This window comes from Pelmatolapia mariae, linkage group LG10_11, assembly GCF_036321145.2.
Source record: "Pelmatolapia mariae isolate MD_Pm_ZW linkage group LG10_11, Pm_UMD_F_2, whole genome shotgun sequence".
NCBI classification, from domain to species: Eukaryota; Metazoa; Chordata; class Actinopteri; order Cichliformes; family Cichlidae; genus Pelmatolapia; species Pelmatolapia mariae.
In genome coordinates this window covers 1,150,249-1,177,297 of record NC_086236.1, presented here as the reverse complement: position 1 = coordinate 1,177,297, position 27,049 = coordinate 1,150,249, and the positions used below count along the sequence as shown (strand labels likewise).

The 27,049-nt window shown below is 46.3% G+C and overlaps 1 protein-coding gene across 2 annotated transcripts; it reads left to right on the top strand.

Annotated features, from left to right (window-relative positions):
- Window positions 1–575: 575 nt before the first annotated feature.
- LOC134636374 (stromal interaction molecule 1-like) lies at window positions 576–26,620 on the top strand. 2 transcript variants are annotated; one of them, XM_063486333.1, is made up of 14 exons: window positions 576–733; window positions 4,924–5,070; window positions 8,270–8,400; window positions 8,471–8,585; window positions 9,066–9,177; window positions 9,358–9,473; window positions 9,550–9,724; window positions 12,204–12,381; window positions 12,458–12,625; window positions 13,786–13,886; window positions 15,189–15,424; window positions 15,865–15,951; window positions 18,316–18,382; window positions 25,602–26,620. In XM_063486333.1, the coding sequence occupies exons 2-14, from the start codon at window positions 4,926–4,928 to the stop codon at window positions 26,047–26,049; spliced, it is 2,079 nt and encodes a 692-aa protein (XP_063342403.1). In that variant the 5' UTR covers window positions 576–733; window positions 4,924–4,925; the 3' UTR covers window positions 26,050–26,620. The 2 variants fall into 2 exon arrangements, with proteins under 2 accessions (XP_063342403.1, XP_063342404.1); XM_063486334.1 differs by lacking the exon at window positions 15,865–15,951.
- Window positions 26,621–27,049: the final 429 nt, after the last annotated feature.

Sequence of the window (27,049 nt, the reverse complement as noted above, 5' to 3'; positions counted from 1 at the left end):
ATGTGCTGCACTCAGGTGGCCTCCACAGTCACAGACCAGTAGAGCAGCTTTACTGTCATCATGGCTACAACAGCATGTGTGATGATGTCATGATGATGTCAGATCAACACGGATCCTGATCTTCAGCAGCTCGTTGAATCCATGAAGGCTGAAAGCAGCTCCAGGCTGGTGATACTGAGGTGTACCTAATAAAGTGTCAGCGCTGTTTCAGGAGTGAAACAGGTTGCACTTTGACCTCTCAGGAAGCGTGAGGCCGTTTTCTGGGATCTGATTGGCCAGTAAGCTGCAGGTGAAGCTGACAGGGAGACGGAGATGAACCCTCTAATTCTTTGGTCTCACTTGTATATTCAGCACTTTGGCGGAGTCTGCTTTCATTTCCGGTGTTTTGGACGCGTTATTTCGAGGTTTCACTTCCTGTCAGCACTGACGTGAGCTCTGGGCGAGCTGCACTTCATCTGACTGACCGCAGAGTGGCGCTGTCACCCCGCAGCAGCAGCTGGGCGCTGCCTTTTGATTTAAAAAAATGTATATATCCTGAGGTTTTTGAATTCGGAGCTCTCTGTGGGTCCGTGAACGCGGCACAGGCGGATATCTTCGTGCTTTTAGCAGCAGCAGTTTGTGGAGTTGGAGTCGGAGGGTGGAGGAGTGCGGAGCAGACTGCGTGATTCTCTCTGTCCTGATCGCTTTGAGCCGGATCGATCACAGCTGATCAGATGGGATCGATGGATTAGAGGTGCGTGGCGTTCACTTTCAGCTGCTTTTAGTTGTTTGTGAAACTTTCGGGGTTTAAACCGAGCGGGTGGGAAACCGAACAGCTGTGTGACCTCTGACCCTTTTAAACAAACGTTAATTAAAGTTCTCGCGGGAAGCAGCATGTGATTGATAAAGCGGCAAAGTATCGATAGATCAGCGATGGGGTCACGTGCTGCTGTGTTATTTAAAACGCGGTGAAAAAGACTGGCTCAGCTGAAGAGATGAGCACCGGGCCGTGAACGCCTCCTCCTTAATCAAACTCAGCTTTGTGCGTAAAACGATCAGATCAATAATCAATAATCCCGGTCCTTACGGGTGAAGCACAAACCAGGCTTCAAACAGCCTCATGTGCTCCGTTTCAGCTGCCAAACCACAGCCAGATAAATCCTCTAAAAGTGGCCGAAATTTGAATGGAGTCTGGTTCTGTTTTCTCAAACACTCACAGGACAGCACTGTGTTATCTTTGTCAATGTACGGCTAAAATTGACAGAATTGTGAATGAAGCCTGGTTCTGCTCAGAGTGTGCGGACAGACACGAGATCTGGTTGTATTTGAGCAGATGTGTATTATTATATATAGTATTATATAATAATGAATGTGTGGGAAACCAGCCCTCAGTGTGTCTGTACAGTGTTTTTGTTTGATGAAAATAGAACCAGAAAGTAAGAAGTTCACTTGAATAAACGCAGTCCTAAATTAGCCAAATTGTCAGTGAAGTCTGGTGCTGTGCTCTCAAACACTAAATGTGTCAGAAAATAAAGTGGTCTAAAAATAGTAAGAAGTTCAGTGGAGTGTGGTTCTTTGTGTTCAGACTCTGTGGGTGGTTTTCTTCTTTTAATAAGGCCAAACACAGAGAATTGTACTCGAGTAAATCTAAAATTAGCCAAATTACCAAGGAAGTCTGGTGCTGTGCTCTCAAACAGTGTGTGTTTGTACTGTACGTATACGTCAGAATTACAGCGAGTAGCACCAGACTTCATTCACAATGTTTCCTTTTTTAGATCAGTTTCAAAGTGGTCTTATAAATTAATAAATAAAATTTTCTTTATATAGAACCTTTTTAGACAGAGTCACAAAGTGCTCCACATAAGATAACAAATAATAAAAGGTAAAACAGACAATGCAAAAATTAATCAAAAGCAGGTTTAAAAAGGTGAGTTTTGAGTTGTTTTTTAAAAACAACGACTGAGTCCACAGTTCTTAAGGTCTTGGGGCCACAGTGGCAAAAGCTCTGTCACCCTTAGTTCTCATCTTAGTCTGTTTCATAGCAAGTAAGCCCTGATCAGATGACCTCAGGGACCTGCTGGGGACATAGGGCTGTAGCAGATCGGAGATGTAGTCTGGTGCCAGTCCATGCAAAGCTCTAGAAGTTAAAACCAGGATTTTAAAATGTACTCTGAGTTCAATAAGAAGCCAACTGAGATAACAACGGTGTCACATGTGAATACTTAGAGGATTTAGTCGAAAGCCTCGCTGCAGCGTTTTGCACAACCTGCAGACGATCCACAGAACCTTTGCTTAGACACATAAACAAAGAGTTACAATAGTCCAAGTGTGAGGAAATAAATGCATGTATAGCTATCTCCAGTTCAGAGTGAGATAAAATAGGGCTGAACTTAGCCACATTTCTTAAATGATAAAAACAAGACAGAACCAGAGACTTCACATCGAATGTGAGAGTCGAGTCAAAAGTGACACCTAAATTCCTGATAGAGGATTTAACATACACTGAGAGAGGACCAAGGGCTTTCACTATCTGGGATACAAATCTGTCCGGAGCGCATACGAGGACTTCAGTTTTCCCCCTCGTTGAGTTGGAGGAAATTTGCATCCATCCAACATTTGATGGAATCTAAGCAATCATATAAAAGCTGAAGCTTAGACAAATCCTTGGGGCTTAAAAGAAACGTACAACTGAATATCATCAGCATAACAGTGATAAGAAATGTCCTCAAAAGAGCCCATTATATGCTGGAGGGGGAGAAGATATATTAAGAACAATAAAGGCCCCAAAACCGAACCCTGAGGGACACCACAAGTAAGGGAGGTAGAGGATGACCCAAAACCGGAGACCACCACAGAAAAAGATCGGTTATGTAGATATGAGGAGAACCACTCCAAGGCAGTACCCGATACACCAACCCAGTGTTTAAGCCTTTCGAGGAGGATGTGGTGGTCAACATAAGGAGGACCTGCATCACTACTAGGGCTGCCAAAAACAATTATTTTGAAAGTCGACTAATCAGATCATCATCCATTGGACGTAAAACGTACAGCTTATTGGACCAGCAGCATCTGCTCTTATATAACTATCATTAGCTTACAGCTTTAAGTGTTTAAGGTGCTAACTAAAAATAAAGACAAGATGATAGTTTATAAAATTTTAATGAAATTAGCAGATTGTCTGGGTGGAGGTTAATAAACTCAGCCGTCTGCTCCTTGCTGTCTAAAATATAACAGGACACTGGAGTAAATTCTCGAGCATCTCATACTTCTGATAATCAGTTGTCTGTTTGATGTTTATTCAGCTGTGTAAAAACTATAACTTTAATCTGAGCCAAACCGATTTACTCAGGAACAAATAAAACACTGAAAAAAGCCAAACAATAACATTTTAAGTTATCTAAGTGACTTATATATCATGTTTAACCTCAGTAGTAAAAGACGGCGGTGGGTTTAAAAAAATGATTTGCCGGGAGTCCGGTGTTCTCAGCGGCTCTAGTGAGCCTTGAACCCCGGCTCGCTATCGAGCTGGTGGGTAACAGACGTCTCCGAAAACGTCGGAGCGCTTTTGAAAATATGTGGTGTCTTGATAAACCGAGCAGATATTTGAGGTTTACACAGTTACATTCTCGCCTGAAAACATGTTAAACGTTTATTTTGTGACCCAGAAAAGAATAATAAGAGTAATATTAAAACTAACCAGCTGCCGCCATTGTTGGAAACTGAGCAGAGCCGCGCTATGAATTCTGGGACACAGCTTCTTCTTCTTCGGGGTTTAACGGCAGCTGGCATCCTTGTACATGCAGTGCTGCCATCTTCTGTTTCAGTCCGTTATTACACTCTTAAATCCTACTACTTATTCCTGTGTCTTTTGGGATCTTACAAAGCTTCAAACGACGCGTCGACTATTAAATTAGTCGTCGATGAATTTGATAGTCGACGTAATCGTGACTAGTCGACTAATCGTGGCTGTCTCCGTGGAGTGAGCTCTGTGAAAGCCGGACTGAAACTTATCGCAAATGCTATAGAGTCGCTATAAGTTGCTTAGCCACAACCTTTTCTAGAAGCTTAGTGATTAATGGTAATTTGGAGATTGGTCTCTTGCTGCTCCAAAGAGACGGGTCTAGCTGATGTTTTTTTAAAAGCGGGAGAGTTGCAGCATTTTTAATATTAACAGGAACTATACTAGACGCCAGTGAAAAGTTGATTAGAGTGAGCACAGATGGACCAATAACCTGGAAGACATTTTTGAATAATGATGCAGGTACAGTGTCAAGAGGACAAGAGGATGCTTTCACTGAATTCACTAGTTTTACCAGCTCAGGTAGTGAAACAGGAGAGAAAGTATCCTAGATGACGGGCCGAGATGGGGTGGAGATCGACATAACAGGTGCTGAATGACAAGAATTCATTCCTATGTTATTAATCTTTGCAAGCAGAAAAGAAAGAAAATGTTCAGTCTTCATTAGATGAAATAGGAGCCACAGGTAGAGCAGGAGTGACAATGTCACTAATGGTGTTGAACAGCAAGTTAGGATTACCTCTGCTCTTTTCTCTCTGCTGAAGGCGCAGAGAGTTTCCCACTCAGTGCTGTTCTCCTAAAATACAAAGATCGGGAGTTTCAGAATAAAATCTAACGTGAACACAGTTTGAATGAAGTCTGGTGTTGTTTGCTAAGTGTGTGTTCACAGGCACTGTGGTGCTGTTTGACTAGACAATGTCAGCTTTTTATTGTGGTGTTGCTGCTGATTGGCTGAGGGACTGATTGTATGAATAAACAGGTGTTTCCCGAAAAGCGCTCGTCTCTTCGGACCGCGGGACAGCAGCTGCTGGAGATTCGTTAGTTTACAGATCGATCCATGATGAACATGCACCATCTACTCACGTGTCAGCGGCTCATACTCAACCAGTTTTTATTTTGAAAGGCTTCTTCTGCTTCCTTCTCAGATATGGCGTGTGTGTGCGTGTGGCTGGCGTGTGTGTGTCTGCTGAGCGTGCGTGTTGAGGCTCATGATGGATTGGATAGAAGCAGTGACTACGCCCACCTGGAGCAGCATCACCATCATGTGGTGTCCACCAGCGACACAACCTCAGGTAGGAAGCACTCTGATGTTCATATGTATGATGTCAGCCACCTCTTATTTAACTGTTTACAAAACAAACCTTTATTTTTTAAACAAACCGGAGATCCTGATTACTTTTCAAATTAAAAGACTTCCTGTACCATCTTAGGATACTCTAGATTACATTCATTTTAAATTAAAGTGGCTCAAAATACTGTTATTAATTATGCTAGAAGTCATCGTGATAGCAAAAAAATCCTGAATCATTCCCAGTCCGTTATAGCTAGCTTCCTAACCACTTGTTAATCATGTTAGCCGTTACCGTAGAGAGTAAATGTTAGTTGTACATCTTTGCTGGAGAAAATCAACACTGTTTGATGATTTTAATACAAGTAACATCATGGTGAGGTTAGATAGCTAGCTGTAAGATAGTTTATGAGTTTTACGTAGAATAGCTATCAAGCTAAGATAGCTGACCATACTAGAGATTTTGGATGAATTAGCCTACCTTATCTACTCAGGACAGTAAGTTTATTACGTCAGGTAGCTTTTAATTTGACTGGGTTAGCAAGCATGCTAGTGTAGCTAACGTTAGCTAGAATAAAGATGGCTAATAATCCGTCCATGAGTCGACTCCTGTCCTTACTGACCAGGGCTTCATTAAATAACACCTGCTTTTTTCCAGTTCATACAAACTAATGCTAGCTTACTGGCTAATGCGAGAAAATTGCTTGATACCCAGCAAGGTTACCTTTGCTGCTACATTGCTACCTGTTTTGCTAAGGTTGGTTCAAAATGCTAACTGAACCCAAATCGGGTTTTTTGTGCTTACATGACCTGAAACTCATCAGGTGTTTCCTGAGCTCAAGGCTATTGGCTCATGGACTTCCAATCAAGACTTCTCTTTTAGGGTCACCCCCTACTGGACATTAGAAAGACTGCAGACACTGGAAAACTGGCTTCAGTTTTCAGATGTGAAAGCTCCGTCCATCTTTTATAAGCAGTCTGGACCTGCCCCTCCGCAGGTTTTCAGGATCAGGCCAATCATAAGAATGTGGGCTTTTAAGGAGGGGTGCCTTAAAGAGACAGGAGCTAAAGCAGCCAGTTTCAGACAGCAGATCTACAGATCTGAGAACAGGCCTGGTAACAAGCAGAATAAGCCCCCTCCATTAAAACAACTGCTTGTGGAGTTTGACGTGTTAGTGGTTGAGGTTCTCTCCGAGGCTCATGTCTAGTCTGACCAGAGGACAAACGATGATCTGCTGCTCGTTCTTCCGTTGGTCATGTAAAGCAGCGGCGTTCTGTCATCGTAGTATGAGATGTGCTCATCAAGCAGAGGCAGTTATTCAGAGCCATCTCCGGCATGCTGAGACAAGCCAGCACGCTGCAGTCAGTGTTTCAGGGCAACACGAAGAGGCGAGAGTTATTTCACGGGCTGACAGAGGTGACGTGACGCTCAGCTATTGTTGCCAAGGACGGCGGCACTTCCTGTGTGCGGTCAGCGTGTTTGTGGGTGTTCTTCATAGGAACCAAACAGCAGGACAGCAAGACGGTGTCTGTGTGCGTCTGTGTGCATGTGTGTGTGCGTGCGTGCGCGTGCGTGTGTGTGCGTGTGTGTGTGTGTGTGTGTGTGTGTGTGCGCGCGTGCATGTGTTGTCTCAGAGCCGTGCAGCAGTGATAGCGTGGGAGCTAGCCGTTGGCAGCTCACCACAGCTTCCTGAAAATGACAAGCTAATAGTGTCAAAGGAAGCAGGGTGACAGATAGGCTCCGCCCACAGCCTGATCGCAGACAGGAAGTAGAGATGGTGAGGATGGAGAAGAACGTGCTCCGGTCCTCTGAGAAAACTGAGAGCCTGAAGGTGTTTCAGCTCCACAGGCAGTGATGGTGGTAATAAGGCAGCTGTTACACTTAATGCGTTTGCAGAAGCTGTGCAGGATGCATGATGGGAAGTGTAGTGACTGTGTAACTTTGACTCGACCTCCATCCTCATTATTCCCAGTTATCCGGGTATTTCCGTCCTCACAGCTGCTCGTCTTAAGCCTCAGACGCCGGCGCTCTTCACCTCATCCCGGTCTTCTTCTGTGGTGTCACTGCTAATGAGAGAAAACCTGTGTGTGTGTGTGTCAGTGTGTCACAGTGTGTGTGTCTGTGTGTGTCCACGTGTGTGTGTGTGTGTGTTCCTGTCTAGCTATCTTTGTGAGGACCGAAATCTGCACTCTACTATACTTGTGAGAACCAGCAGTCCCACACTCACCGGTCCTCACAAGTTTGAAGCTTTTTTGAGGCTCAAAATGTGGTTTTAGTGTCAGGGTTACAATTAGGTCATGGTCAGGTTTAGGTTCAGGGTTAGGCATTCATTTTTAATGGTTAGGGTTAGGGAAAGCATTATGTCAATGAAGGTCCTGAACGGGCGCGTGCGTGCGTGCGTGCGTGCGTGTGTGTGTGTGTGTGTGTGTGGCTTTAATTTGTAGTTCAGGGTCAGATTTCATCAGGCGGATGTCGTGCATGGTTTGGTTGGTGGGGTTTAGTTCACCTCAGAAGTTAAAGCCGGCTCAGAGTCCGATGGTCACACAGCCTTGATGAGCAGCAGGACTGACACTGATCATCCTGATCTGTTGTCATGACGACTTTGGTGACGCTCAGATGCTAGCTGCTAGCAGAGGCTAACAGGAAGTGAGTTTCAGTTGCTCCCTACTTCCTCGTAGTCGTCGTTCATGTGAACGTGAGTTGTTGTTTGGTGGAAACAGAAAGAATAATGAATCACAGACGGAGACGAAACAGCCACAGACCCTGAAACTGTTACAGAAAGACTGAAAGTAGATTTAAAAGCAGACCTAAAATAACTTCCTGCGGGACGTGTCTCCGTTCTGTGACCCAAACAAAGATGGCAGGTGTGAGCGATGAATGTTTACTCTTCGTGCAGCTGTCTCTGGCTGCGTGTGGCGTGGACGTCCATCACGGCGAGCTCAGGCCTGCTCGCCGTGATGGACGGGTCACTCTGGAGCTGAACTGAAACCAGGACAGGAAGTCACACGTGGATGATGCCTGAGCAGCAGGAGGTCAGTCAGAGACGTTCTGTGCCTGCAAAGATGGAGGGAAACGTTTTTACAGGCTCATTTTTATAAAGTGTCACTCGATGCAGTGTTTGACCCCCGGTGACCTCTGACCACCGCAACAGCACGCACGGTGGGCGGGGATGTGACTCTGTGACGGATGTTTCCTCTCGTAGATCTGTGCGCGATAGACCAGCAGCTCTGCGAGGACGAGAACTCCCTGCTGAGCTTCGAGGCGATCCGCAGCATCCACAAGCTGATGGACGACGACGCCGACGGCACGGTGGACGCGACCGAGACGGACGAGGTGAGAGATGAGGCTCCGAAAGCTTTACGCGTGCACGCAGGCTCAGACTCTAACTGTGAGCTGCTCTCAGTTTCTCAGGGAGGATCTGAAGGATCACAACCCCAAAGCCAAACACAGCAGCTTCCACCGAGCCGACGCCCACATCAGCGTGGAGGACATGTGGAACGCCTGGAAGGGCTCTGAAGGTGGGCGGGAGCGAGGGAGCACCGTCACCTCCCCTCCAACCAGGCATCAGCACACGCGCACGCCAGCACACGTGCACGCGCGCACGCCAGCACACGCGCACACACCAGCACACGCGCACACACCAGCACACGCGCACACACCAGCACACGCGCACACACCAGCACACGCGCACACACCAGCACATGCCCAAGTTAAAGATGTGCGGTGCACTTGCCTGTCTGACCCCTTCAAAATAAAAGCTGCAGTTAAAATCAGCAGGTATGATGGCAGAAAGGAAACGATGGAGAGAGAAACGATGAGGGTAAAAATGCTGCCTCGACTTCCTGCTCAGTTTGACAGAAACAAAAACACGACGTTTGTCAGACTCTATTTTTGGAGGAGAGGCTGGATTTAAAGCCGCCATCACTCACAGCGACGCTGACAGTTTCCTGTTCGTTTACACACGCCGGCTGCTTCAGGTGTGTTTACTGTGTTTTCAGTCTACAACTGGACGGTGCAGCAGGTGGAGGACTGGCTGCTCGCCAGCGTCGAGCTGCCTCAGTACAGCGAAAGCTTCAGGAGACACCAGCTGGATGGCCAAGCCCTGCCCAGGTAACCACGATCTTTATTTAACACAGACGCTCGCCGTGAGTCAGCAGTAATGACACTGATCCTGACCCGTCCTCAGCTGTGAGGTCACGAGGTTCAGCATGTTTTAGTGTAAACGTTCAGAGCGCGATGCGTGTGTGTGTGTGTGTGTGTGTGTCCGCCGTGTGTTTCCACTTCCTGCAGGTTGGCGGTGAAGAACGCCACCCTGACCGTGTCTGTGCTGAAGATTTTAGACCGGAGTCACGCTCAGAAGCTGCAGCTCAAAGCTCTCGACATCGTGCTGTTCGGACCGCCGCCAGGTGTGTGTGCAGCCACGTGTGCACGTGCGCGTGTTTCTGCGCGTGCTGCAGGTGTGTAATGTCTGTGTGTCTGCAGGCCGGCAGAGCCGCTGGAAGGACCTGGTGCTGGGTCTGTCCATCCTGATGGCGCTTGGCGGCTGCTGGTTCGCCTACGCCCAGACCCGGAAGTCCAGAGACGATCTGGGGAAGCTGATGAAGGACCTGGACAGCCTGCAGAGGGCGGAGCAAAGCCTGCTCGACCTGCAGGAGAAGTGAGTCCTCCAGCACCACACCAAGACTCAGCTCATGGTCTATAGACTGTATATAAAAGATGGTAGCAGGTAACATTAGCATTTTAGCCACCATGTTGTGTTTTGGGGGTTTTTTTGTGACAAGAGGGTGGAGTTACAGACTTTACGCAGGTACCTGCTGAGTTGTAACATCCAATTAAAATCCTTCCTCTAAACCAGGGATGTCCAACTCCAGGCCTCGAGGGTCAGTGTCCTGCAGGTTTTAGATCTCACCCTGGGTCAGCACTCCTGAATCACATGATTAGTTATTCCCAGGCTTCTGGAGAACTACAACACATGTTGAGGAGGTCATTTAGCCATTTAAATCAGCTGTGTTGGATCAAGGACACATCTGAAACGTGCAGGACACCGGCCCTGGAGTCCTGGAGTTCCCCACCCGTGCTCTAAACCGTTAAATGAGCAGCAGCCACGTTATTGGTTTATTTAACACCACAAAGACGGCCCAGAGGACCAGAGGTGAACTAGCACGCAGCTGCAGCCTGTCATCAAACAGGCCACGCCCCCAGTAGTGGCTCTGTGTTTTGGCAGGTTGTTTAAAAAAGCTCAGAGAAAAAACAGAGCAGCTCATTTTATTATAACTGACAGCACAAGGAAGCAACCTGTGTGCGTGCGTGCGTGTGTGCGTGCGTGCGTGTGTGCGTGCGTGCGTGTGTGCGTGCGTGCGTGCGTGCGTGTGTGTGTGTGTGCGCAGAGTGAGCTGCTGGCCACTCATGCCCATAAAAGGACTTCAGACAGAACACTTCTGCAGAGGCTGTCCACACACACACACACACACACACACACACACACACACACACAGGCATGCTGTAACAGCGATCACATTGCAGATCAAAGTGATAGCGTTGCCATGGCAGCAAGCAGTTGTCTTGATAGTAATCGTGTTTGTTTTATAAAGTCAGCTGATCTCCACACGCTGCAGACTCCAGCTGTTCCTTATAAAGCTCCAGATGTTTGCAGGTCTGGACTTTCTTCATGAGACAGACGAGCTTCCTGTGTGGATGCAGCGATGCGTTCGCTGGCCGTGGTTCTCGGGGACGTTGCTCCTGCTCACTGCGTGCTCTCACTAGTGGACGACCCGCTCAGTCTCTCATAGAGCCGGGGGGGCTGTGAAGCACAGCCAACCCCACGCCCCCCAACATGCGGCTGCTCCTCATTGATCCTGGTTCTGTTGGAGAACTCTTCATGTTAAAGAGGAGTTCTTCCTCCCCCCTGTCTCCGATTGCTTCTCAGAAGGGGCTTCAAAGCACACTGCAGACAGTTAAACTGAACTCAGTCAGGGCTCTCATTATCCTCACTGCTCCTGTGTCAGCTTATATCAGGAGTTAAAACACACACACACACACAACTGTTATTACTGTTGTTGCTACTTTTACACACTCAGCTGATCTGCTGGGATCAATTGAAGCATCGGCTCTGTTTCCTGTCTGAAATCCCCCAGCTGCTCTCTGTTTGTCCTCTGTCTCCAAAAATAGGTCCCCCCCCACACACACACACACACACACACACACACACACACACACACACACACACACACACACACACACACGTCTCCTCAGGTGGAAGAGCAGCGCCTCCTGCTGCCATCAGTGATAACTGAAGACTACCAGCAGCTTCTTTGTGTTGCTGCACTGGCATGCTGAAGTCATCAGTCACATGACAGGAAGTCAAGCTTCTTCATTGTGAATATTTTCCAGATTCTATTTTTTTTCTGACAAAACAGTAAAATAAGTAAGAAATTCCACAGGTTAATCATCAGTAAAAGTCAATAAGGAAATAATAGAGTAGGAATAAAAACAGTTTCATTCTAAAAGTTCAGAGCTCTGACCCTGCTGACCTGACTTCCTGTACTAACAGGAAATGCTGATCTCCTTCGTAACGACGTGACTGTGGGGCCATGAGGAGGGTCAGACGTGAGCTTCAGTAAATCTGCGACGTGCAGACATGAAGTTTCAGTTTCTTCAGTTTTTATTTGGGATTTTTGCCATTTCTGTGAGGGACCATCAGAGTTATCCTTCATCAGAGCCTCTGCTCCAGCTCCTCAGAGCTGCAGGCTGCCCTCAGTTTGTGGGCTCGACATGCTGAGAACATCGTCAAAGTCTGACTTCTTCCACTGATCCGGGAGCAGTTTGGTGACAGCCTGAGAGTTTTCCAATCTGCTGGAGCTCCTGTCCCACAGCATAGCCACAAGTATAATTATTATTAAATTAATGTTTTGCAAACTCTCAGATTTGAATCTGATCCAGAACGTGTGGTCGTTGCTGGAGAAGCCAGCTAACCTCAGCTGAGACTTTCGGGTTGGCGTGTTTTGACGATTCTCAAACATCACTCGAACATGCATCTCAGTAAATGTCTTTGACTCTGTGGAAATGGGACACGGGTGGAAAGTGGTGAAGCCGTTTTTAACCCGACATGTTGCTGCTCTCGTTGTTTTTCATGGCAGGCTGCAGCAGGCTCAAGAGGAGCAGCGCTGCGTCCAGGTGGAGAAGGTGAAGGTGGAGGAGGAGCTGAGGAACGAGATCAACTCGGCCAAGGAGGAAGCTCTGCGGCTTCGTGAGCTGCGAGAGGGAAACGAGAACGAGCGGAGCCGGCAGAAATATGCCGAGGAGGAGCTGGAGCAGGTGGGGCCGTTTAAAACACCACCCGTCCATCCCTCCGTCAATTCATCGGCTCATCTTTGTTCTGTGTTCACCGCAGGTCCGCAAGGTGCTGAAAAAGGCAGAGCGGGAGCTGGAGTCGCGAGCCCGCTGGACGCCTCCGGAGGCGCTGCAGAAGTGGCTGCAGCTGACGCACGAAATCGAAGTTCAGTATTACAACATCAAGAAACAGAGTGCCGAGCGGCAGCTGCTACAGGCCAGAGAGGGGGTGAGTGAAGCCCGGCCGACCCGAGGGCGCTTTCCACCGCAGGAAGTCACGTCTACGGGAAGATGCAAAGATGATTGGCTTAAATTTAACGTTTCTCTTATGGACGTCTGTCAGGGACACTTCCTGCTGTGGAAAACAGCCAAAAAGCAAAAACCGTCCCTGATCCCCTTCAAGGTCGTCTCCAGGACCTCTGGACCTGCTTCTACTTTCAGATCTGTCTGGAAGACCTGCTCTGATGTCCTGCAAACATCAAATTCTTAGTCAGAAAGTGTCCAAACCTGACAAACTTTTAGATTTGTTGGTGTCCTCTGGGTCGTTCATGGTGAGTTCATCAGTCAGGGAGAGACGGGGACATCCTGATGCATGAGGGAAACAGACAAGCCCACTGACGCCTTTCAAGGAAAGCTGGAGCTGACTGGTCCAAATTTCATTTTATACAGAAACGGGGCCTGAGCAGAAACACAGAACTTTAATAAGTCTGAAAGCGGATATTTACGAGTGTAATACGAACCCAAACTTTGTATCATGTTTGGTTTAGACGCACTATGAGAGCTGAAATCGGAAGTCGTCCGGGCTCTTTAGTCTGGTTTGACAGTGTGTTTCCTGCAGCAAAATCCTTCATTATCCTCAAAGACTTCCTGGAAAATAATTAGTTATAGTTAAAAATAGTTGGGGGCTTATCCGGGATTGAGCCAACAGTTTACAACATGCATTTAGCTTTCTTTCCTAAACGGGAGCTGAGGTGGAAGTCCTGACTGATAAAGAGTTGATGTCAAATATTCAAGCTGAGGGTCACTGTTGAGACTCTGGAAGAGGTCAGAGCAGGACTTCCAGGGAGCATCTAAATGTGGGAATCCTTGATCAACATATGGCTGCATGGGGAGATGGCCTTGAATGCACCTCACACATGATACAGGAACCATATAGGGGTCCTCATCATTTCTACATTTTGTCATTTTGATGTTATCCTAACTGTGAGACAAACAGGCTAAAGCACACATGATGAAGACGCTGTCATGAGATTTGAGCTAAGATTTATAGATTTTTAGGAGCAGCACAGTAAACTGCAAAGAATCGATATATTCTGATATTGGTTTACCATTACGGTGAGAAAGAAGCACACTCTAACACTGATGATGATGATGAGGGTGGTGTTTCAGGCAGAGAAGATCAAGAAGAAGAGGAGTTCTCTGTTCGGCACGTTTCACGTGGCTCACAGCTCCTCGCTGGATGACGTTGACCACAAGATCCTCTCCGCCAAGTGAGTAAGCGCAAAGCCTGCAGTTCCTCTGACGTCCAGCGGAGGCAGCAGTGAGTCAGTCCCCATAGAGTCCCATGTTAAACCTTACAGCAGAAACCAACATGTTTGCAGCCTGATACACAAACTTTTGGTCTATGTAGATTATTTGTCTAAATAACCTGTTTTAAATTAAATTAAGGCTTAGAGTTGGCATTTGGAGGGGCGTGGCCTGCTTGATGGACAGGTGACTGTGGAGTCCCTGAACTATTCTTTCTAGGGATGGGTACCGGTGTCCGGTGCCATGATGGCACCGGTTCTGACATAAACGGTAGTAACCAGACCGAAAAGCAGCGCACATTTCGGTGCTTTATTTCGGTGCTTTTTTTTTTTTCCTGAGCCAATTCTAGCCAATCATTTTACGTTTCCGAGGATAGTAGGCGGGGTTCTTTTAGAGCAGAGCTACAGATTAAAAATGCCCAAGGCGAAGCGGTCAAAAGGCGACGCATAGCGTTTTTTTTAAAGCCGAGAAATGCGCCGTGTTTGATAGCTTGCTGCGAGACCTCACACCGAGCACATCTACTGCGGGTGTGGTGCCTGTTATCGGACCTGGAGTTAGCAACATCCCCCAAAAACCCGAAGAGGAGAGTCCTGGCCCCTAGCCCTGCCAGTGTAGCAGAAATGATGAGGATGATGATGGCAGCAGCAGCCGTTCTTCTCTGCGTGAGTAGCTTAATGTTGTTCGTGTGTAATTTACGTTGAGTAGGCTAACCACGTTATTAAATTAATGCATGTAAGGTGAACTAGCAAACACCGTCGTAGTTACATGCGGCTGTCTTCTTGTTTGACGGCAGATACTCCCTTCACCCTGGCCAAAAAGGCTAAAATGACCAAAGAAAAAGTGGAAAACAGTTAAACATGAGAGGTTTTTGGACAAAGTTTGTGTTTTTTCCATTGTTTAAGCACTGCTTCCAGCCAAGAGTGATACCATATATGCCCTATAGCTGCAGAAAAGACTAACATTGTTATCTTTTTACAAAAAAAAACAGCTAAACATGAGAGGTTTTTGGACCAATTTTGTGTTCTCCATTCTTTAAGCACCGGTTTGAGCACCGTTTAAGCACCGGCACCGTTTCAAAAGTACCGGTTTGGTACTGGTATCGGATAAAACCTAAACGATACCCATCCCTAATTCTTTCTTTATAAATATTCCTGTTTCTTTCCTCTGTGCTCACTCTGTGGGACATGCATTTGCTGATACGTCCTGTTACACGTGCACCTGTGTTACCTGCACAGGTAGCTTATTTTGCTTCTCTTCCTCCTTAGACAGGCACTGGCTGAGGTGACGGCGGCGCTGCGGGAGAAGCTGCACCGCTGGCAGCAGATCGAGTCTCTGACGGGCTTCTGTTTGGTCACCAATCCAGGCCTCGGTGCGCTAGCCACCGCCCTCAACCTGGACCCGTCCTTCCTCGGGCTGCGACCTCCGACCCCTCAGCACCTTCTCCTTTCTGATGACCTCGATGACATGGACGAGGACATCCTGTCTCCGGGGACGCTGCAGTGTAAGTCTGCTCTGTGACGTCATCACAGTAACCCTGAGTCAGTTTAACTAGCAGTTGGAAAGTCGGCTGTGATCCTGAGTTAGTTTAATTAAGCTAACTCAGGATCGCTTTGATGGCTCTTAACCTGCTGCCTTTTGCAGATCAGCTGATCTTATACACTCAGAAACAAAGATTTTGATGTTCTGATTCAAACACTTTTGCTCTCTGATCATTTCGTTAGAGAAAAATCTTTAGGTGAAGTCCTGAATTAAGAACAGTGGAACTTTCCTTCAACTCTTCTTCTTCTTCAGAGTCACATGATGCAACAAAAACACAAACCCTAAACTTCAGAATTAATCACGACTTACCTTCTCTCAGCTCACCTGTGGTCCCCTCTCTGTCTCCGCCGCCTCCTCTGATTGGTCTTATTTTCTTGCCGTCTCTTGATTGGCTCCTTCCAGACGCAGCGTGGCAGATGGACCGGCGAGTCAGCGACCTCTGGCCCCTGAGTGGCATCGCAGACACCCAGTCAGCGTGGAAACAATCCGGTTGGCCTCACCCCTTCCTTACCCTTCCTCTCTTCTGATTGGTTCATACCTCTGTACGATCAACCCACCCACCCTTAAAACAAATTTAAGATCCTTTAAAGCATTTCAAAGGAAACCTGATCAGAGGAAACTCTTCAAAATTCAGAATAAGTTTTCTTCATTCAGACACAGAGGTATTGATCAGCCGCTTGAAGACGTTCACATGAACAGAGTCTTTTTCTTTGAAGTGCAGTTTACTATAGAAAGTTTTCCTTTAATCAAGGAAGTTAGATTCAAAGTCCTCGATGGAAATGTCAGAATATTAAACAGTTTGACTGCGTAACACACGGGAGCTGCCGGCTATTCCACCTGAAACTAATGTTACAATGTAACTACAGGTACAAATGTAAGTGTGCCAGCTTTATGTAGTTACCTGTTTCAGCTATTAAAGATAAAGTAAATAATAATAATAAAAAAGGTTAATACCAAATCACAATAAATATTCATATTATTCATGATTAAAGTCAGACTTTTATTCTGATAAGTGAATGTTTATCTACTGATTTTGTCAGATTTAGGAAAGTTTATAAATATATATTTTTTATGAAGATCATTTTTATCTGTATTTTTGAATCACACCTTTTTGTGGTTTATTTTATCACCTTTCAAATTTTTTTTAACAAGTGGACAAACTGTCAAATTGAGTAGTCTACCTTTTCCTGGGCTTTAAGACCTCTCTGAACATGGATACACTAAAATATCTAAAAGAGCATCAAGTTTGTGTTTAAACATGATGATGTAATGGATACAAACTTTTAATATTTTATAGCCTTGACCAGAAATGAACTTCTCTAGATTATCAGGCTAACGTGTGTCCCATAATTTTAAGTTAAACTACGACGTTATTTTTGTGCCACTATTCTGAGCGCACGTAAAAACAATGTGCAGGTGCAAGTGTTGCATTTTGAGGAGAAATTTATTTTGAGTGAAGAAAAGCTAAATTTGAGTGAACAAAATTCATTGCTGCGTGCACAAACTGTATTTCAGTGTTTGCTATTATCCACACACACACACAATAGCAGCCCCTCTCGCTCGGTTTTTGCATTTCTGCCCGTGCGCGCTAAACTCTTTCTGTACACTGATGTCTTGATAAATCGAGCAGATATTTGAAGTTTACACAGCACCATTCTCGCATGAAAATATCTTAAAAGTTTATTTTGTGACCCAGAAAGAGTAATATTTCAAACTCCGCCACTCTGTGTTCCTCCGCCACTGCCTCGTTTGAGTTTTGGACGAAATGCATTCTGGGATATTGCATTTCGTCATTTCGAGCTGATTGGAGACCAAAACAGCCAATCAGAATTTTTTGCATCCAAGTCTGTGATTGGCTGGTTTTGTGGCACAAATATAACGGTGTACAGAAAGAGTTGAGCGCGCACGGGCAGAAATGTTGAGAGTGCGAGCAACACATTGCGAGCGAGCGCAAATGCACAAACTGAGCGAGAGGGGCTGCTATTGTGTGTGTGTGTGTGTGTGTGTGTGTGTGTGTGTGTGTGTGTGTGTGTGTGTGTGTGTGGATAATGGCAAACACTGAAATACAGTTTGTGCACGCAGCAATGAATTTTGTTCACTCAAATTTAGCTTTTCTTCGCTCAAAATAAATTTCTCCTCAAAATGCAACAGTTGTGCGCTCAGAGTAGTGGTACAAAAATAACGCCATGCTAAATGGGTAACATTAATATTCAGATTTGAATCTGAATATTTTTTAAAATTCTTTTAAAATCAGTAAGTAAGTTTATTATGTTTGGCATTAATGATTTTTAGTTACTGTTTCAAAATATTAAACCGGTCAGTGTCCCTGTGAATGCCTCCTCGCGTGTTTCTCTTCTTCCTCCTCATCTTCTTCCTCCCCCGTGTGGTTGGATGTTCAAACTTCAGTTTGTTCTTCTGCTTTTTCTCTGAAGTCCTGGAGCCCTCACTTCCTTTTAATAACCTGCTTCTGCCTCTTCCTTTCACTAACATCCACTTTAATAGCAGCTGAACATGTTTTGTAACTTGGCTCGACTGTGACGTCAGTTCATGCAGCAAAAGCTTGAAAAACACAAAAAAATCGCTTGTAGAAAAACAAATTGAACTCAGGTTGAACAACAAAAGATCTCAAAGAAGAAACATGAAAAATGTTGTGAAAGCTGAAAACTGAAGAAAACACAGGATTTTATTTTGAAGGTTCGGGTGCTAAATTTCAAAATAAAAGCACATTTTTCTGCTTTTTCTTTGTGACCCTTTTTAGTTTAAAACTGCTTTCTTCTATTTATGAGCTGAATTCATTTTAACTTTTCAAAATAAAAGTCCCATGTGTAACTCTACACTCTCTTTGTCCTGCAGCTCAGAGTGTGATGCCCCTGCGACAGAGGATCGGAGACCCCGCCCTGAACACTTTCAGCTCTCAGAGGTTGGTTGAAGGGCGGAGCTTGGTTCAACAGGAAGGGCGTGACCCGTTCACATCGTGCCGCCCTCCCAGCGGCCGGCAGAATCGCAGCCGCTCCATTGGCCACCTGGAGTTCCCCCCTGTGCCTCCCCCCTCTCTCTCCTCCGCCCTGTCTCACCCCTCCCTCGCCCCCACCTCTTTTTCTCACCCCCCCACCTTCTCCTGCTCTCCTCCACTTTCTGACTCTTCTTCATGCGCTGAGGGCACCGCCCGCTTTTCTGCTCTGTTCCTCCGTTCTTCTTACTTCCACTCTGCGGAGGCGACGTCCAGCCTCCCACCTGGGGGGGGTGCGGCGACGAGTCAAGCGCAGCGCTGTCGCTCCAGCAGCTTCCGGTATTTTTCTCTGCATGACTGTTTTCCAAACCTGATGCACTAACGAGACCGAAGCAGTCAAATCAGTGGGCCTCCCTCGGTTTGAGATAATTTATGAGACTCATTGGTTCGAGTTCAAGTTCAAGGACATGCAGAGGGCTGGTGTGACAGAGGAGGCCTGCAGGTGATCTGTGTGGGACGCCTAAAGGGAGCAGCTGATAGAAGAAGGAAAGGTTGTCAAAGTATATTAGAGTTTGGAATCCATCGTGTTGGGAGGTTCAGGAGGAACCACATGGACACCGTCCTGGCTGTAGAACAGTGAAGCTTCTCTTTAACCTCGTGGTTCTTCTGGCCGTGTTGCAGGTGTCTGACGGTCCAGCCTGCTTCTGTTTAGGGGACTCGGTGAAGGTGTTCAGATGTACCTCAGCTGGTGTTGAAAGCTGTGAAGTTGACATGTGACCAGATTGGAGCTTTGTCTGTATTTCTGGTCAAACGCAGCTGCTGCTGGACCAGATGTGGTTCAGTCGACTTCGTCAGAGCGTAGTCCTCAGCACCTGCTGGAGTGCTTTGAAGGTTCGAGTTCATATATTCATGTAGTCAGAATTTAGGTGAACGTTTTGAGTTTACGAATGTCACAAACTGTCAGAATTTAAAGTATAGTAGTGCTCAGGATCGACAGTCATTGAAAGTTGTTGGTGTTCACTTGGTGTTCGCTCGCTCTGCGGTAGAGCATCACTTCCTGTTCTTGCTCAAACACAGTGGTGTTTCTGAGTAGCAATTTAATTAACAACTTTAAAATACGTTCTTTTTTCATAGTATAATCTTCACATGCTTCATCTGAATCACCCTTTCTGTGTGCTCACTACCTAACTTATAGCCAAAGTATTCACTCACTGTCTCTGTACTGTTTCGCTAGCTTAGCTCGTAGCCGACTCGTTAGCACCATGGCTACTTCACCTGTCCCTCCTGCACTTTCCTGCTCATTGTGTCAGATGTTTAGTTACTCCTCGGCCTCCTTTAGCAGTAATGATACCTGTAACAAATGTAGCATATTTGCAGCTCTGGAGGCCAGGATTACTGAATTGGAGACTCGGCGTCGCACCCTTCATTCACCCGTAGCTAGCCGGGCCCCTGTAGCTGGTGCAGCCGAAGATAGCGTAGGCCCCGCTAGCTGTTCCCCGGCAGACCCCAAGCAGCTGGGGAAAGAGGGCGGTTGGGTGACGGTGTGGAGGAAGCATAGTCTTAAACAGGAGCCCCAGGTACACCACCAACCTGTTCATGTGTCTAACCGTTTTCCCCACTCGGCGACACACCCAACTCTGGTAATTGGCGATTCTGTTCTCAGACATGTGAAGCTAGAGACACCGGCAACCATAGTCAATTGTCTTCCAGGGGCCAGAGCAGGCGACACTGAGGGAAATTTAAAACTGCTGGCTAAGGGTAAACGTAAATACAGTAAGATCATAATTCACGTCGGCAGTAATGACACCTGGTTACGCCAATCGGAGGTCACTAAAATCAATATTGAATCGGTGTGTAACTTTGCCAAAACAATGTCGGACTCTGTAGTTTTCTCTGGTCCCCTCCCCAATCAGACCAGGAGTGACATGTTTAGCCGCATGTTCTCCTTAAATTGCTGGCTGTCTGAGTGGTGTCCCAGAAACGATGTGGGCTTCATAGATAATTGGCAAACCTTCTGGAGGAAACCTGGTCTTGTTAGGAGAGACGGCATCCATCCCACTTTGGATGGAGCAGCTCTCATTTCTAGAAATATGGACCAATTTATTAAACCCCCCAAAATATGACTATCCAGAGTTGGGACCAGGAAGCAGAGTTGCAGTCTTACACGCCTCTCTGCAGCTTCTCTCCTCCTGCTACCCCCCAAAAACCCATCTCCATTGAGACTGTGTCAGCTCCCAAAAAGACAAAAAACAAACTAAAAACCAGCAACAAACAACTTAAACATAAAAAAATCAAAAAGAAAGAACAATACAGTATCCACATCTGAACCAAAGAGTAAAACAGTGAAATGTGGATTATTAAATATTAGGTCTCTCTCCTCCAAGTCTCTGTTAGTACATGACTTAATAATTGATCAACAAATCGATTTACTCTGCCTTACAGAAACCTGGTTGCAGCAGGATGATTATGTTAGTTTAAATGAATCAACACCCCCGAGTCATTCTAACTACCAGAAACCTCGAAGCACAGGCCGAGGGGGCGGTGTGGCAGCAATTTTTCACACCAGCCTATTAATCAACCAAAGACCCAGACAGACTTTTAATTCATTTGAAAGCCTGATGCTTAACCTCGTCCACCCCAGCTGTGAAACTCAGAACCTTGGAGTCATTTTTGACCAGGACATGTCCTTCAATGCACATTCAGTAAAGCACTCAATGTTACAGTCCCTGATAATGCATTGCTTTAGATGGAGAGACTCTTGAGCGACGGCTGTTATGAGGAAAGGCAGCCCAGAAACTTTACCAGCAGCACACATCGTTATGCCTCAACTTTTGGTCTTTTACGCAGGCTAATCTACTTTTTTCTTTCCTTGGTTAGGTTTAGGGATTAGATCTAGATTATCATTTTTTATTTGGGACACGTCATCAGTAGTGGACCTTGGATTCATCGGGTGTTTCGGCCATTATCACTAGACGCCCTCATCCAAGGAGGCCCTGCCAGGGTTGATCAGGCCCCAGAGTGTGTCACTGGTTTATGTTAAATTGTTATTTCTCTTCTTCTTTCTTCTGTTTAGTTTCCTACAGTTTATTTTCTATCTATTCGCTGCAACTGAGAAATAATGCTTACCTCTTTAGCATGTATGGAGCCTCACTTCTTCAAAGAGATAGAAAAGGTGACAGAGAGGAGTAAGACAAAAGGGACAAGATAGGAGAGAGCAGAGTGGAGAGCCGGAAGAGGGGCGCCCGATCTCGCTTCCCACACCTCCCCGCCGGATCGGGCTGTACGCTCTACCTCCCCACTGCCTCCCAGAAAAGGGAAGAAGAGCAGAGGAGAGGAGAGCGGAATATTTTCTTTTCTCTCGCGGTTAGCTGACTGCCTTAGCTGCCCAAGTGATGTCAGCCCTTTTTAACCATAGCCATGTTCTACTCTTTGCAGCTTAGTAAGTTGTTGCTTTATTTCCTCCTGCAGGGCAGTGAGTCCCTCCCTTTCTGTCTCATAGGCCCTCCTCCACTGTTTCCTCAGTTGTCTTCTCTCTTTCACTAATCTATCAATTTCCCGCTGTCTCCTGGACTTTAACTGGTTTAAAGGGTCTTTCTGCTGTCTCTGAGTCTTGTTCTTTACCCCACATCGCTCAACCCCATAGCTGTAGATGATGGTTCCCAGGTTCTCCAGCTTCCTTTCAACTGGACCCTTTTGTTGATCTAGTATAAGAGCCAGTTCCGAGTCAATGGTTTCCCACTCTCTTTTCTCACTGGATCTGGGCCACAGAGTCTGATCTTTCCTACCGTCCATCTTCCTTTCTCTTGCTGGTAGTGGGTGGCTAGACTCAGCCAACAGAATCTTCCAACACTGTTTCTGGATGAGCTCTGGGCTGGAACATAGTGTTGATTGTGGCTGGCTTACATCTATACACAAGTGTGTTGCTAGCTGTTGGTGGCTAAACTCCAAGCTAGGGGCTGATATTAAATGGCCGGGCCCTGAGCGAGAATCTAATATTGCGTGTGGCTAGCTAAGCTATAGACTGGGAACTGCTACTGGCTGGATTTGACTGAGTTCCGATCTGGAGACTATGGGGGAGTCTGTACGACAATGAACTTCGAACAGGGTGCTGAAGCCCTGAGGACTGTGGGGATTCTCCTGCCTCTGGACTTCAATCGACTGATTTGACTTCTTAAAAAGTATGTGTCAATGCGAGGCCCCTTTCTCAGCTCGCTGAGGCACTTCTTCCTGCCTTGGTGGATTTTAAGGCCCATGTCAGTTGTTAGTTTTGACCAGCCACAAATGGAGTTCTGCAGCTTCTTTCCTACCATCATTGCTGGTCCATTATTAGCAATGCTGGTTGATCTATTCATTGTTGGTACCTTTCTGTGGTTCGTTGCCATTAAATCTGTCCAGAAAGGGTCTCCTTCCGCCCCTGCTCCTGCCAGGGTTGATCAGGCCCTGGAGTGTGTCACTGGTTTATGTTAAATTGTTATTTCTCATATTAAACAAATATGTAAGACTGCTGTCTTCCATTTGCGCAACATCTCTAAAGTTAGAAATATCCTGTCTCAGAGTGACACTGAAAAACTAGTTCATGCATTTATTACTTCCAGGCTGGACGACTGTAATTCATTATTATCAGGATGTCCTAAAAACTCCCTGAAAAGCCTTCAGTTAATCCAAAATGCTGCAGCAAGAGTCCTGACAGGGACTAGAAAGAGAGAGCAGATTTCTCCTGTATTGGCTTCCCTTCATTGGCTTCCTGTTAAATCCAGAATTCAAAATCCTGCTCCTCACATACAAGGTCTTAAATAATCAGGCCCCATCTTATCTTAATGACCTTGTAGTACCATATCACCCTATTAGAGCACTTCGCTCTCACACTGCAGGCTTACTTGTTGTTCCTAGAGTATTTAAAAGTAGAATGGGAGGCAGAGCCTTCAGTTTTCAGGCCCCTCTTCTGTGGAACCAGCTTCCAGCTTGGATTCAGGAGACAGACACTATCTCTACTTTTAAGATTAGGCTTCAAACTTTCCTTTTTGCTAAAGCATATAGTTAGGGCTGGACCAGGTGACCCTGAATCCTCCCTTAGTTATGCTGCAATAGGCTGCCGGGGATTCCCATGATGCATTGAGTTTTTCCTTTCCAGTCACCTTCTCACTCACTATGTGTTAATAGACCTCTCTGCATTGAATCATATCTGTTATTAACCTCTGTCTCTCTTCCACAGCATGTCTTTATCCTGTCTTCCTTCTCTCACCCCAACCAATCACAGCAGATGGCCCCGCCCCTCCCTGAGCCTGGTTCTGCCGGAGGTTTCTTCCTGTTAAAAGGGAGTTTTTCCTTCCCACTGTCGCCAAAGTGCTTGCTCACAGGGGGTCATATGATTGTTGGGTTTTCTCTGTATGTATTATTGTGCGATCTACTGTACAATATAAAGCAGCTTGAGGCGACTGTTGTTGTGATTTGGTGCGTTTTAAATAAAATTGAATTGAATTGAACCCTGGAAAGGTTGTTAGGCCATCCAGTCGATGTGTTTACGGACTTGGTGAAGACCTGCGAGCTTACCTGGAGTGACCAGAGTGCCTACACCTTTGGAAAATGCTGGGGTTGCCTGTTGTCTTCAGCCCTGTGACGTTTATCGACTGGAGCTCAAAGTGCAGGTCGTCCTTTTTGGAACTTTAGAACTGGGTTTCTGTTTGAGAAACCAAGTTATGATTAAGTATCTCCAGATTTTAAGTTGTCTTTTGTTTTTTTTTGTTTTTTAAATGGTGGAACGGTCGTCTGGGTTGGAGGAGTGTTGTTGCCCCAAGCAATGGCGATCTTCTTCACGACAGGAAGGTGGAGGTGAGGTGGCTCTTTGGATTGTTTGGTCCCATCAGTTTTGTGGGAACTGGACTGGACGATGGCAAAGAGAGAGCTGTGGAAGAACATGAAGCTTCTCTTTACTGGTTGATCTGCAGCTGAAGGCTGGTCACTAGGCTCCTGATGCAAACATGGATATAATCCTTCAATAGAACCCTTTATTATTTATTTATTATTTATTACCCTTTATTCATAGTTGCTTCAAACACTGGCCTCAAAGGTGCTGTGAGATTACTCCAGGAAGCAGTGCAGCAGTTGGTGGTCTTTCGTTGTCACGTTGCTGATTGTCTCGACTGGTGTATGTGCGCCTTTTGTTAGAGATGTTTAGAATCTTTAACATGTTGAGTGGAGCCACTGCTCCTTTAGATGTTTGGATTGATTCATCAGGATGTCTGTTTGCTTTCTTATTCCCAAAGATCCCAGGATTAACTGGAAAACCTTGCTGGGAGAAATCTGTTGCTGCCTTCGTGGCCCAACCTCAGATAAATGGAATAAGATGGAGTTTCTTAAATGTTTTGAATTTAGATTTTAGGATCTTCTACGGGCGTTCTTTAGTTCTTAGAGTTAGTATCCAAGAGTTTTGAGGACTTCCTCTGAATTTGTTTCCTTTGACTGATTTCCTTCCAAACCTCAACGGTTCAGGTTGAGAGTTTAGGTAAGAAGAGATCAGGGGTGCGGCTCACTTTGCTTAAAGAGAAAGCTCTTGATGAATGAGGCCCAATGTTTCACTGTTTCCTGCAGAGTTTCCTACTCTGTTATTAACATTTATGTTCTTTCTGGTTGTATCTTTCAGGGTCTCTGTGGTTTGTTGTTTCCCTCTAACTTTGTGTTTACTTAACAGAAAACATCCTCATTCAAAGCTTCTGCTTTACAAACTCGTTATTTTCCAGGGCTGCAGTAATAAATGCACCGAGTCAGCCGTTTCTGTGTCGGCGCCACGTTTCCACCAGTCTGAGAACCAGTCATTATATATCAACACGTAGCAGGAGGCGGTTTCTTCTGTTCATCGTCATGTTACTAGTAAGACTGCGGCGATTCAGGCACGAGCGTACATGTTTACGGCGTCGTGTTGACAGCACAGTTACGGCAGACGGTCACCGATGTGTCGACCATGACTGCAGCGGTCTGTACTCAGTTATTCCAGCCATGGCTGTCAAACTGCTGCTCAGAGGCAGATTCTGATTTTTAAAAATGGTGGCTAAGAAGCTCGAGCAGTTGACCAATCATCTGCAACTTCACCGAGACGCTGGTGATGTTGACCCAGCGTCTCGGGGAAGTGTCTCAGCAATCGGGCCGAGGCATGATGTTCACACAAACCATTGTTTCTGATTTTCTCTTTCAGGGACATCATGAACCGCTCAGACTCTGACTCCGCCCTCCCGCTGTCTCACGGTGACCCCCGAGGTCAGCACAGCTCAAAGTCCTTCCTCCTGACGTCCAGACTCCACCCACTGCAGGACCCGGGCTCCAGGCTGGGTATGGGAGGTGGAGGAGGAGGTCTGGAGAAGAGTTCCAGCCTCGGGGAGCTGAGGGGCATCTCTGCTTCCGTCCTCGCCTCCGCCTGCTCCACTCGCTCCCTCTGCATCCCGTCGGACGCTACAGACGGAACCGCTGTCTTCTCGTCGTCCACCTCTTCCAGCTCGTCAGGCAGTGCCCGGGGGGCGGGGCTCCAGGTTCCCACCAGAAAGGGCGGAAAGGAGGAAGATGCCGGCGAGGACAGCGAGTCGTCCGGCAGCCGCAGGAGAAACGCCTTTAACAAGCTCTTCAAGAAGAAACATGGACGCCACTGAGCATCACGCCAAACCTTCACCTGCTCACAGGAAACCAAACGCTTTACGCTGCTGCCGGTTTACCTCGTTTGATCGTCTCTCCACATGAGAGCGAAGATCAGACCTCACATACCACCAAAGAAAAGACGAGGAGGACCGAGGAGCCGAAACAAGGACGACCAGACCAACCATCAGCCCCAGTCCAGCAAACTAACACGAACATCGGCTCCCTGAGTATTTAAATACTGTTGTAGTGGTACTTTTACTGCAGGGAAGGAGGGAAATACTTCACTGCAGGAACTGCATCATGTGTAAAAAGCTGTTTTTGAGTTGATGACATTATTGTGTGCAGCAGTTTTCACGATGTTACCAAAGAAATATCACGGTTTTGTTTTTTCCTATAAAAGTGCCTCAGAAGTCCAAAATCTGCTGTGAGGCAGACTGTGGTTTGTAAGTGATGAAGATGCCCCAGAGCACTGCAGTGACTGAGCCTCACCTGTACGGAGGCCTGAAGCTGCCAGACTAAACAGAGTCATGTAAACAGCTCAGTAAATAGAATATTTCTGCCTTTAAATGTACCAAAAATAATAAATGTTGTGGTCTTTAAGGACATCTGCTGGTTCTCTGGGAGGGATTCAGGGCGCGTTTACACCTGCGTCTGTTCAGCCTGTTTAAATGAAGCTGGTTGGGAGTCGTGAATCTGGAGTCATAAATGACCCGTAGAGGAACTTTGAATCATTCCTGCTGTTAAAAGACGACATTTCATGAATTTATCTACTGATAGCACAAAATAACCCACTTATATGTTAACAGCATATTTTATTTCAGATTATTTCACTTTTTCTCATCGTTGTGGAAGAACATGAAAATAGATGAGTGGAAACAACTTTAATGATCGATTAATCCATTTATCAGTTCACTGATCTGAGGGACAGGTGAGTGTTTAACCAGCAGGGGGCAGCACAGAGCAGTCTGACACCAACTCAGGGCTTCATGTGCGTCTTCAGTTTTATTAGAAGTG